The sequence below is a fragment of the Bombina bombina genome, chromosome 4, assembly GCF_027579735.1.
Source record: "Bombina bombina isolate aBomBom1 chromosome 4, aBomBom1.pri, whole genome shotgun sequence".
Taxonomy (NCBI): Eukaryota; Metazoa; Chordata; class Amphibia; order Anura; family Bombinatoridae; genus Bombina; species Bombina bombina.
The window spans coordinates 174,900,085-174,912,588 of NC_069502.1; the positions used below are offsets into that span (position 1 = coordinate 174,900,085).

Below are 12,504 nucleotides of genomic sequence, written 5' to 3' on the forward strand. Positions count from 1 at the left end.
ATTTTTTATAAGATACAATTTTTGGTGAAGAATTTTGTTACTATTTTTGAGGCACCTTAACAATACAGTTTTCTTTCTGCATATTTTTGTGTGAATGGTTGTTATTCATTTAAAAAAAAATTAACATACAAATTTTATTATGCACTTTTGTAATGTCCGCATCTCCTCCCCATATGAAAATGCAGTATACATACGCCCCTTAACAAGTTGCTTTAGATAATTCCATCTGGGAAATAGGACAGGCAGGCATTCTTCAATAATCTCTCCAGCCCAGAGACTTTTAGATCATCAGGTCCTTATAGAGAAAAATTGAAACATTTTATCACTTATCTCTCATACCTCCCACTGGGAGTGTAGTTTCTGTTGCTGGCATTTCTATAGCCAATACTTAAGTATTGAAATGTTCAGTAAAGGTGGGAATACCACAGGCATATCAGCTATTTCAAATATGAAAATAAATTAAAAGGAGCCAGAAGGCAAAATAGATAATTGAGAACACATTAACGGGGATCATATTTAGACAGTAAACTTTCCCTTTAAACAGTTATCTGTGGAGTCAGAAATGTTCACTATGACCTAATGTTATTCTTTAGCTTTCTAGCTCAATGACTGCTCTGCACAAACTACATATTGTTTTAATTGAAATTTTGCTTGGTGCTGTAAGAAATCCATATTCTGAGCAATAAGACATGTAAGTCGGCAAATGCATTGCATTGTGCTTTTATATATCAGGAACAATATGAAAGCTTAAGCTGAACTAAATTTAAGCTTTCAGTTAAATTAATTATACTTTTGTTGCACTGTTTGCAGAGTGGATCATTCACATAATTTTTAAACCTAACCAATGCGTCCCTCAGTAGAAAGGAGACGCAGATTCCATTTCCAAGATAATAGTTTCCCTCTACCTCTGTGACATATTAAGTATTTGAATATTAATGTCTGCTTTTTTTTGTTCTGTTTGCAGTATGGAACCACACCTCTTATTTGGGCTGCAAGAAAAGGACACTTGGAGGGTGTCAAGTCACTTCTGCAGATGGGGGCGGATGTTGATCAAGAAGGCGCTGTAAGTAATCCAGACTCTTAATCTATGATTGCAATGAAGTGCTTGGGCTTTAAAAATGCTATTTATAACATTTTTCAAAATAACATGAAATTAATAACACACCATTGTTATGGAGTTGAATATATTAGGCAGTTTTTTTCTTTGCGGAATCAATTAGCCACCATGTTTTACTCTTGCTTTCATGAAGGCCTGAAAAAATACCCTAGAATCCTTAATTTACGGAACTACGCCACTTCACAGTCTGGTCTCCAGTCTACTCCCACAATGGACCTCAACATTTTTCGTTTGGGTTCCTTTCTGGTATGGGGCGATTATGGGGCGATTACAGTCTCATACCTATTTGGTGCTTAAATGGAAATTGCAAAAATATTTCACCCTTTTAACTCCTAAATTACCTCAGCACAGTGCAAATGATTGTATTAAAACCTAATTCAACATAAGCCATTTCAGCGTATGTAATGGTTATAGCCAACAGCTTACTGAGGTGTGGCAGTACAAAGGTTACAAACTAACAACTTGCCCCTATTTTTCATCATATCTTAAAAACGTTATATTGCATTACATTATTACATTGACATTTGTAGTGATACCTGAACTTCATACTAATTCAATGGAACAATTGTGTTGGAACATTTCACAAATATACCATAACAAATAATATACAGACATTTACTGTAACCATACAACACTCACACATTTTTAATCACTAGACTTAATTATAATTTATACAGGCCCCAATACATTTATTTACCCTTATCCATATAAACCAAAACATGGGGTTTATAGTACTCCACAATAAACTCATATTATCCTCTTATATTATTCATTGTTCAGGTTTTCTCCAGTAATAAGTCTAATACCATATACACTGAAAGATCCAATTTCCATGAACGCTTGTGAGCCTTAACCTTACCAATCGCTTATGGTTATCATTTCCAGGAGGGATCTATTCAATAATGTCTATAAAAGATCTTTATTTTGTTATTGTCTGAAATGATTTGATACACTGTGTTTATCGAAACCTGCTTAAATGTCCTCCACATGATCATAAAACCTTTTCTCTTGTAAGGTGTATCCAGTCCACGGGTTCATCCATTACTTGTGGGATATTCTCCTTCCCAACAGGAAGTTGCAAGAGGACACCCACAGCAGAGCTGTCTATATAGCTCCTCCCCTAACCCCCACCTCCAGTCATTCTCTTGCAATTCCCGACAAGATAGGAAGTATCAAGAGATATGTGGTGACTTAGTGTAGTGTTACCTTCAATCAAGAGTTTGTTATTTTTAAACGGTGCCGGCGTTGTACTGTTTTACTCTCGGGCAGAAATTAGAAGAAGAATTCTGCCTGGAGGTTGATGATCTTAGCGGTTTGTAATTAAGGTCCATTGCTGTTCTCACACATAACTGAAGAGTATGGGAAAACTTCAGTTGGGGGAACGGTCTGCAGATTACCTGCTTTGAGGTATGTTCAGTATTTTTATTTCTAGAGAGATGAATAAGTTATAGAAAATACTGACAGAGCCTTGTGTATTTGAAGTAAGCTAGATGCAGTGATTTAACAACGACTGGGATCATGCTTACAAAACAGGGTAATACTCATGTTAATACTCATATTACTTAGTGACAAAACGTTTACATGTTTCATAAATAGGACGTTTTTTCTCTGAGGGAGATAAATCTTTATTGGGGGCCTAGTTTTCCACATGGCTAGTCAGATACTCCTTAGGAGTATTTTCTTAAGGCCCCTCTGACATCCAGTACATGGTGGGAGGGGCCTATTTTCGCGCTCTAGATGCGCAGTTTCCTTCAGACTGAGACATCCAGCTTCCCTAGAGGAGTCCTCTGGCATCTGAGGACCATTATAAAGGGTTTATTTCTTCCCTAAATTTTATTTGAGGGCAGGTAGGAGCCTCAGCAGAGCTGTGGCAAGGTGCTCAAATGTCTTTTACCGGTGGTTGACGTTTTTTAAATCCGGTTTGGGGGCTAAAAAATTTAGAAGACTTTACTATATTTTTACATTGTTTTGCAGTTTAAGTGCTAGTTTTTTTCTCTTAAAGGCACAGTAACGTTTTTGTTTAATTGCTTTTTCACCTTTATTAAAGTGTTTTCCAAGCTTGCTTGTCTCATTACTAGTCTGTTAAACATGTCTGACATAGAGGAAAGTCCTTGTTCAATATGTTTGGAAGCCATTGTGGAACCCCCTCTTAGAATGTGTACCAAATGTACTGAAATTTCTATAAACTATAAGACCATATTATGGCGTTTAAAGATCTATCTCCAGAGGATTCTCTGACTAAAAAAAGGGAGATTCTGCCATCTAGCTCTCCCCATGTGTCAGAACCTATAACTCCCGCTCAAGTGACGCCAAGTACATCTAGCGCGTCTAATTCTTTTACCTTACAGGACATGGCGGCAGTTATGAATGCTACCCTCTCAGAGGTATTGTCCAAACTGCCAGGGTTACAAGGCAAGCGAGACAGCTCTGGGGCTAGAACTAATACAGAGCTTTCTGACGCTTTAATACCTGTGTCCGATATACCCTCACAATACTCAGAAGCCGAGGCAGGAGAGCTTCTATCTGTGGGTGACATTTCAGATTCAGGGAAGACGTTGCTTCAGTCTGATTCTGAAATGACAGCGTTTAAATTTAAGCTCGAACACCTCCGCTTATTGCTTAGGGAGGTTTTAGCGACTCTGGACGACTGTGAACCCATTGCAGTTCCAGAGAAATTGTGTAAGATGGACAAATACTTTGCAGTGCCTGTTAACACTGATGTTTTTCCAGTCCCTAAGAGGTTTTTGGAAATTATTACTAAGGAATGGGATAGACCAGGTGTGCCGTTCTCTCCCCCTCCTGCTTTTAAAAAGATGTTTCCCATAGATGCCGCCATATGGGACTTGTGGCAGACGGTCCCTAAGGTGGAGGGAGCAGTCTCTACCCTAGCTTAGCGTACAACTATCCCCGTTGAGGACAGTTGTGCTTTGCTAGATCCTATGGATAAAAAATTGGAGGGTCTCCTTAAGAAAATTTTTATACATCAGGGTTTTATTCTCCAGCCTCTTGCATACATTGCCCCAGTTACTGCTGCATCGTTTTTTTGGTTCGAGTCTCTTGAGGAGGCTCTACAGGTAGAGACCCTGTTAGATGATATTTTAGACAGGATTAAAGCTCTTAAGTTAGCTAATTCCTTTATTTCTGACGCCGTTTTTCATTTAACCAAGCTAACGGCTAAGAATTCAGGTTTTGCCATTCTGGCGCGTAGGGCGCTATGGCTTAAGTCCTGGTCAGCAGACGTTACTTCAAAGTCTAAGCTTCTTAACATCCCCTTCAAGGGACAGACCCTATTCGGGCCTGGTCTGAAGGAGATCATTTCTGATATTACTGGAGGAAAAGGTCACGCCCTTCCTCAGGATAGGTCCAATAAATTAAGGACCAAACAGAATAATTTTCGTTCCTTTCGAAACTTCAAGAGTGGCGCAGCTTCAGCTTCCTCTAATACTAAACAAGAGGGAAATTTCGCCCAGTCCAAACCAGTCTGGAGAACTAACCAGGTTTGGAACAAGGGGAAGCAGGCCAAAAAACCTGCTGCTGCCACTAAGACAGCATGAAGAAGTAGCCCCCGATCCGGGACCTGATCTAGTAGGGGGCAGACTTTCTCTCTTCGCTCAGGCTTGGGCAAGAGACGTCCAGGATCCCTGGGCACTAGAGATTGTTTCCCAGGGATATCTTCTGGAATTCAAAGGTTCATCTCCAAAGGGGAGATTTCACCCCTGGGCATTAGAGATTGTTTCCCAGGGATATCTTCTGGACTTCAAAGCTTCATCTCCAAAGGGGAAATTTCATCTCTCACAATTATCTGTAAACCAGATAAAGAGAGAGGCATTCTTATGTTGTGTTCAAGACCTACTGGTTATGGGAGTGATCCACCCAGTTCCAAGGGAGGAACAGGGGCAGGGCTTCTATTCAAATCTGTTTATAGTTCCCAAAAAAGAGGGAACTTTTAGACCAATCTTGGATCTCAAGATCCTAAACAAATTTCTCAGGGTCCTATCCTTCAAGATGGAGACTATCCGAACCATCCTCCCTATGATCCAGGAGGGTCAATATATGACTACCGTGGACTTAAAGGATGCTTATCTCCACATTCCGATTCACAGAGATCATCATCAGTTCCTCAGGTTCGCCTTCTTAGACTGGCATTACCAGTTTGTGGCTCTTCCCTTCGGGTTAGCCACGGCACCAAGAATCTTTACGAAGGTTCTAGGGTCCCTACTGGCGGTTCTAAGGCCACAGGGCATAGCGATGGCTCCTTACCTAGATGACATTCTGATACATGCGTCGACTTTTCAAATCGCCAAGTCCCATACGGACATTGTTCTCGCCTTTCTGAGGTCTCACGGGTGGAAGGTGAACGAAGAAAAGAGTTCTCTCTCCCCTCTCACAAGAGTTTCCTTCCTAGGAACACTGATAGATTCAGTGGAAATGAAAATTTTTCTGACAGAGGTCAGGTTATCAAAGCTTCTAACTTCCTGCCGTGCTCTTCATTCCACTTCTCGGCCGTCAGTGGCTCAGTGTATGGAAGTAATCGGCCTAATGGTAGCGGCAATGGACTTAGTTCCGTTTGCCCGCCTACATCTCAGACCACTGCAACGTTGCATGCTCAATCAGTGGAATGGGGACTACACAGACTTGTCCCCTCTGCTAAATCTGGATCAAGAGACCAGGGATTCTCTTCTCTGGTGGTTATCTCGGGTCCATCTGTCCAGGGGAATGAGTTTCCGCAGGCCAGAGTGGACTATAGTGACGACAGATGCCAGCCTTCTGCGCTGGGGCGCAGTCTGGAACTCCCTGAAGGCTCAGGGTTCGTGGACTCAGGAGGAAGCCCTCCTTCCGATAAACATTCTGGAACTGAGAGCGATATTCAATGCTCTTTAGGCTTGGCTTCAACTAGCTGCGGTCAGGTTCATCAGATTTCAGTCGGACAATATCAAGACTGTAGCCTATATCAACCATCAGGGGGGAACAAGAAGCCCCCTGGCAATGTTGGAGGTTTCAAAGATAATTCTATGGGCAGAGGTTCACTCTTGCCATCTCTCAGCTATCCATATCCCAGGAGTAGAGAACTGGGAGGCAGATTTTCTAAGTCGGCAGACTTTTCATTCGGGGGAGTTGGAGCTCCATCCGGAGGTATTTGCCCAGTTGATTCAACTATGGGGCAAACCAGAACTGGATCTCATGGCGTCTCGTCAGAATGCCAAGCTTCCTCGTTACGGGTCCAGGTCCAGGGATACCAAGGCAGCGCTGATAGATGCTCTAGCAGCGCCTTGGTCCTTCAGTCTGGCTTATGTGTTTCCACCGTTTCCTCTGCTCCCTCGTCTGATTGCCAAGATCAAGCAGGAGAGAGCTTCAGTGATTTTGATAGCTCCTGCGTGGCCACGCAGGACTTGGTATGCAGATCTGGTGGACATGTCATCCTTTCCACCATGGACTCTGCCGCTAAGGCAGGACCTTCTACTTCAAGGTCCCTTCAAACATCCAAATCTAATTTCTCTGCGTCTGACTGCTTGGAGATTGAACGCTTGATTCTATCAAAGCGTGGTTTTTCCGAGTCGGTCATTGATACCTTAATTCAGGCTCGAAAGCCTGTCACTAGGAAAATCTATCATAAGATATGGTGTAAATATCTTCATTGGTGTGAATCCAAGGGTTACTCATGGAGTAAAGTCAGGATTCCTAGGACATTATCCTTTCTCCAAGATGGATTGGAGAAGGGATTGTCAGCTAGTTCCCTAAAGGGACAGATTTCTGCTCTGTCTATTCTTTTGCACAAACGTCTGGCTGAGGTTCCAGACGTCCAGGCGTTTTGTCAGGCTTTGGTTAGAATCAAGCCTGTGTTTAAACCTGTTGCTCCGCCATGGAGTTTAAATTTAGTTCTTAAAGTTCTTCAAGGGGTTCCGTTTGAACCTTTGCATTCCATAGATATTAAACTTTTATCTTGGAAAGTTCTGTTTTTAGTAGCTATCTCCTCGGCTCAAAGAGTTCTGGAGTTATCTGCTTTACAGTGTGATTCCCCTTATCTGATTTTCCATGCAGATAAGGTAGTTTTTCGTACCAAACCGGAGTTTCTTTCTAAAGTGGTATCTAATAAGAATATCAATCAGGAGATCGTTGTTCCTTCATTATGTCCTAATCCTTCCTCTAAAAAGGAACGTCTATTACACAATCTTGATGTAGTTCGTGCTTTAAAGTTTTATTTACAAGCTACGAAGGATTTTCGTCAAACATCTGCTTTGTTTGTTGTCTTCTCTGGACAGAGGAGAGGCCAAAAGGCTTCGTCAACTTCTCTTTCTTTTTGGCTGAGAAGCTTAATTCGCTTAGCTTATAAGACTGCTGGCCAGCAGCCTCCTGAAAGAATTACAGCTCATTCTACTAGAGCGGTGGCTTCCACATGGGCTTTTAAAAATGAGGCCTCTGTTGAACAGATTTGTAAGGCGACGACTTGGTCTTCGCTTCATACTTTTTCTAAATTCTACAAATTTGATACTTTTGCTTCCTCTGAGGCTATTTTTGGGAGAAAGGTCTTACAGGCAGTGGTGCCTTCCGTTAAGTGTCTGCCTTGTCCCTCCCTTCATCCGTGTCCTAAAGCTTTGGTATTGGTATCCCACAAGTAATGGATGAACCCGTGGACTGGATACACCTTTACAAGATAAAACAAAATTTATGCTTACCTGATAAATTTATTTCTCTTGTGGTGTATCCAGTCCACGGCCCGCCCTGTCATTTTAAGGCAGGTGGTTTTTATTTTTAAACTACAGTCACCACTGCACCCTATAGTTTCTCCTTTTTTCTTGCTTGTCTTCGGTCGAATGACTGGGGGTGGCAGTTAGGGGAGGAGCTATATAGACAGCTCTGCTGTGGGTGTCCTCTGCAGCTTCCTGTTGGGAAGGAGAATATCCCACAAGTAATGGATGAACCCGTGGACTGGATACACCACAAGAGAAATACATTTAACTGGTAAGCATAAATTTTGTTTTTACGTTTATTAGAAGGCAGAAAAGCAGACAGAGCCTTCTGAATAGAATAAGTAACAAATTCTTTAAAATTCATAGGTATATCATGTACATTAGAAGTTGAAGGAACTGCAACCGGTAATGTACTATTACTGATGGACACATTATCTGCATGTAAAAGTTTATCATGACAACTATTACAAATGACATTCGGAGATATAATCTCCACAAGTTTACAACAAAACTTGTGGAGGGATACCAAGGCAGCGCTGATAGATGCTGTAGCAGCGCCTTGGTCCTTCAGTCTGGCTTATGTGTTTCCACCGTTTCCTCTGCTCCCTCGTCTGATTGCCAAGATCAAGCAGGAGAGAGCTTCAGTGATTTTGATAGCTCCTGCGTGGCCACGCAGGACTTGGTATGCAGATCTGGTGGACATGTCATCCTTTCCACCATGGACTCTGCCGCTAAGGCAGGACCTTCTACTTCAAGGTCCCTTCAAACATCCAAATCTAATTTCTCTGCGTCTGACTGCTTGGAGATTGAACGCTTGATTCTATCAAAGCGTGGTTTTTCCGAGTCGGTCATTGATACCTTAATTCAGGCTCGAAAGCCTGTCACTAGGAAAATCTATCATAAGATATGGTGTAAATATCTTCATTGGTGTGAATCCAAGGGTTACTCATGGAGTAAAGTCAGGATTCCTAGGACATTATCCTTTCTCCAAGATGGATTGGAGAAGGGATTGTCAGCTAGTTCCCTAAAGGGACAGATTTCTGCTCTGTCTATTCTTTTGCACAAACGTCTGGCTGAGGTTCCAGACGTCCAGGCGTTTTGTCAGGCTTTGGTTAGAATCAAGCCTGTGTTTAAACCTGTTGCTCCGCCATGGAGTTTAAATTTAGTTCTTAAAGTTCTTCAAGGGGTTCCGTTTGAACCTTTGCATTCCATAGATATTAAACTTTTATCTTGGAAAGTTCTGTTTTTAGTAGCTATCTCCTCGGCTCAAAGAGTTCTGGAGTTATCTGCTTTACAGTGTGATTCCCCTTATCTGATTTTCCATGCAGATAAGGTAGTTTTTCGTACCAAACCGGAGTTTCTTTCTAAAGTGGTATCTAATAAGAATATCAATCAGGAGATCGTTGTTCCTTCATTATGTCCTAATCCTTCCTCTAAAAAGGAACGTCTATTACACAATCTTGATGTAGTTCGTGCTTTAAAGTTTTATTTACAAGCTACGAAGGATTTTCGTCAAACATCTGCTTTGTTTGTTGTCTTCTCTGGACAGAGGAGAGGCCAAAAGGCTTCGTCAACTTCTCTTTCTTTTTGGCTGAGAAGCTTAATTCGCTTAGCTTATAAGACTGCTGGCCAGCAGCCTCCTGAAAGAATTACAGCTCATTCTACTAGAGCGGTGGCTTCCACATGGGCTTTTAAAAATGAGGCCTCTGTTGAACAGATTTGTAAGGCGACGACTTGGTCTTCGCTTCATACTTTTTCTAAATTCTACAAATTTGATACTTTTGCTTCCTCTGAGGCTATTTTTGGGAGAAAGGTCTTACAGGCAGTGGTGCCTTCCGTTAAGTGTCTGCCTTGTCCCTCCCTTCATCCGTGTCCTAAAGCTTTGGTATTGGTATCCCACAAGTAATGGATGAACCCGTGGACTGGATACACCTTTACAAGATAAAACAAAATTTATGCTTACCTGATAAATTTATTTCTCTTGTGGTGTATCCAGTCCACGGCCCGCCCTGTCATTTTAAGGCAGGTGGTTTTTATTTTTAAACTACAGTCACCACTGCACCCTATAGTTTCTCCTTTTTTCTTGCTTGTCTTCGGTCGAATGACTGGGGGTGGCAGTTAGGGGAGGAGCTATATAGACAGCTCTGCTGTGGGTGTCCTCTGCAGCTTCCTGTTGGGAAGGAGAATATCCCACAAGTAATGGATGAACCCGTGGACTGGATACACCACAAGAGAAATACATTTAACTGGTAAGCATAAATTTTGTTTTTACGTTTATTAGAAGGCAGAAAAGCAGACAGAGCCTTCTGAATAGAATAAGTAACAAATTCTTTAAAATTCATAGGTATATCATGTACATTAGAAGTTGAAGGAACTGCAACCGGTAATGTACTATTACTGATGGACACATTATCTGCATGTAAAAGTTTATCATGACAACTATTACAGATGACATTCGGAGATATAATCTCCACAAGTTTACAACAAATGCACTTAGCTTTGGTAGAACCGATATCAGGCAGCAAAGTTCCAACAGATACTTCTGAGACAGGATCAGATTTAGACATCTTGCAAAATGTAAATGAAAAAACAACATATAAAGCAAAATTATCCATTTCCTTATATGACAGTTTCAGGAATTGGAAAAAATGCAAATACCATAGCCCTCTGACATAGAAAAAGGCAAGAGGCAAATAGCAATGGGGTGATAAAATAATAGAAAAATTTTGGCGCCAAGGATGATGCACAACATAACTGAAATTTTTTTGGCGCCAACAAAGTTCGGAACTTGTGTCACTAACGACGCAACCTTGTGTAAGGAACTCGGCGTCAACTATGATGCCGGAAATGACAAACTTGCGTCAACGGACGTACTTTCGCGCCAAAAAATTCTCGCGCCAAGAATGATGCAATAAAGTCTAGCATTCGGCGCATCCGCGGGCCTAATCCTGCCCGCAATTTGCAAGAAATGTAGTCAATTTAAACCCCAGGTAAGAAAAATATTTCTCAATATGTTTATGTTCCCAAATATGAAACTGACAGTCTGCAAAAAGGAAATACATGAACCTGACTCATGGCAAATATAAGTACAATACATATATTTAGAACTTTATATTAATGCATAAAGAGCCAAACCATAGCTCAGGTGTCTTAAGTAATAAAAACATACTTACCAAAAAGACACCCATCCACATATAGCAGATAGCCAAACCAGTACTGAAACAGTTATCAGTAGAGGTAATGGTATATAAGGGTATATTGTCGATCTGAAAAGGGAGGTAGGAGATGAATCTCTACGACCGATAACAGAGAACCTATGAAATAGAACTCCTGTGAGGAAAACCATTGCATTCAATAGGTGATACTCCCTTCACATCCCTCTGACATTCGCTGAGGAATCAGGCTTCAAAATGCTGAGAAGCGCATATTAACGTAGAAATCTAGCACAAACTTACTTCACCACCTCCATAGAAGGCAAAGTTTGTAAAACTGAATTGTGGGTGTGGTGAGGGGTGTATTTATAGGCATTTTGAGGTTTGCGAAACTTTGCCCCTCCTGGTAGGATTGTATAACCCATACGTCACTAGCTCATGGACTCTTGCCAATTAAATGAAAGAAATGTATATTAATGTACACACATAATAATGCATCATTATTTCATAAGTAAGTCTTTGACATTGATAAGTATTAGTGCCTCTACATTTGACTGTGTACCCCAGCAATATATTGTTCCTAGAGACACCTAAATATACACTGGTAATCATTTCAGTGCTCTATGATAACACTGTATAATCTTGTTTTCCTGCATATAAAAAAGGAACATGATGCATTGCAAAGTGACTGGGAGTTTACACTGGTAGCAAAAATACTGTACTGTATATTTATGATAAACATGTATGCAATAATAATTAACATACGCCTAGATTTAGAGTTTGGCGTTAGCCGTCAAAACCAGCGTTAGGGGCTCCTAATGCTGGTTTTGGGCTACCGCTGGTATTTAGAGTCAGTCAGCAAAGGGTCTAACGCTCACTTTGCAGCCGCGACTTTTCCATACCGCAGATCCCCCTACGCCATTTGCGTATCCTATCTTTTCAATGGGATCTTTCTAACGCTGGTATTTAGAGTCTTGGCTGAAGTGAGCGTTAGAAATCTAACGACAAAACTCCAGCCGCAGCAAAAAGCCAGGAGTTAAGAGCTTTCTGGGCTAACGCCGGTTCATAAAGCTCTTAACTACTGTGCTCTAAAGTACACTAACACCCATAAACTACCTATGTACCCCTAAACCGAGGCCCCCCCCCCACATTGCCGCCACTCTAATAAATTTTTTTAACCCGTAATCTGCCGACCGCACACCGCCGCAACCTACGTTATCCCTATGTACCCCTAATCTGCTGCCCCTAACACCGCCGACCCTTATATTATATTTATTAACCCCTAATCTGCCCCCCCCCCCCAACGTCGCCGCTACCTACCTACAATTATTAACCCCTAATCTGCCGACCGGACCTCACCGCTTCTCTAATAAATTTATTAACCCCTAAAGCTAAGTCTAACCCTAACCCTAAGTTAAATATAATTTAAATCTAACAAAATAAAATAAATCTTATTAAATAAATTATTCCTATTTAAAGCTAAATACTTACCTGTAAAATAAACCCTAATATAGCTACAATATAAATTATAATTATATTGTAGCTA

At 41.2% G+C, this 12,504-nt stretch overlaps 1 protein-coding gene across 2 annotated transcripts in view; it reads left to right on the plus strand.

Annotated features, from left to right (window-relative positions):
- KIDINS220 (kinase D interacting substrate 220) overlaps positions 1-12,504 on the plus strand; it is a 404,332-nt gene that overhangs the window by 93,072 nt on the left and 298,756 nt on the right. For both annotated transcript variants that reach the window (XM_053709711.1, XM_053709712.1), the window contains exon 7: positions 965-1,063. In XM_053709711.1, coding sequence (XP_053565686.1) covers positions 965-1,063 — 99 coding nt within the window. The remainder of the gene's footprint in view (positions 1-964; positions 1,064-12,504) is intronic.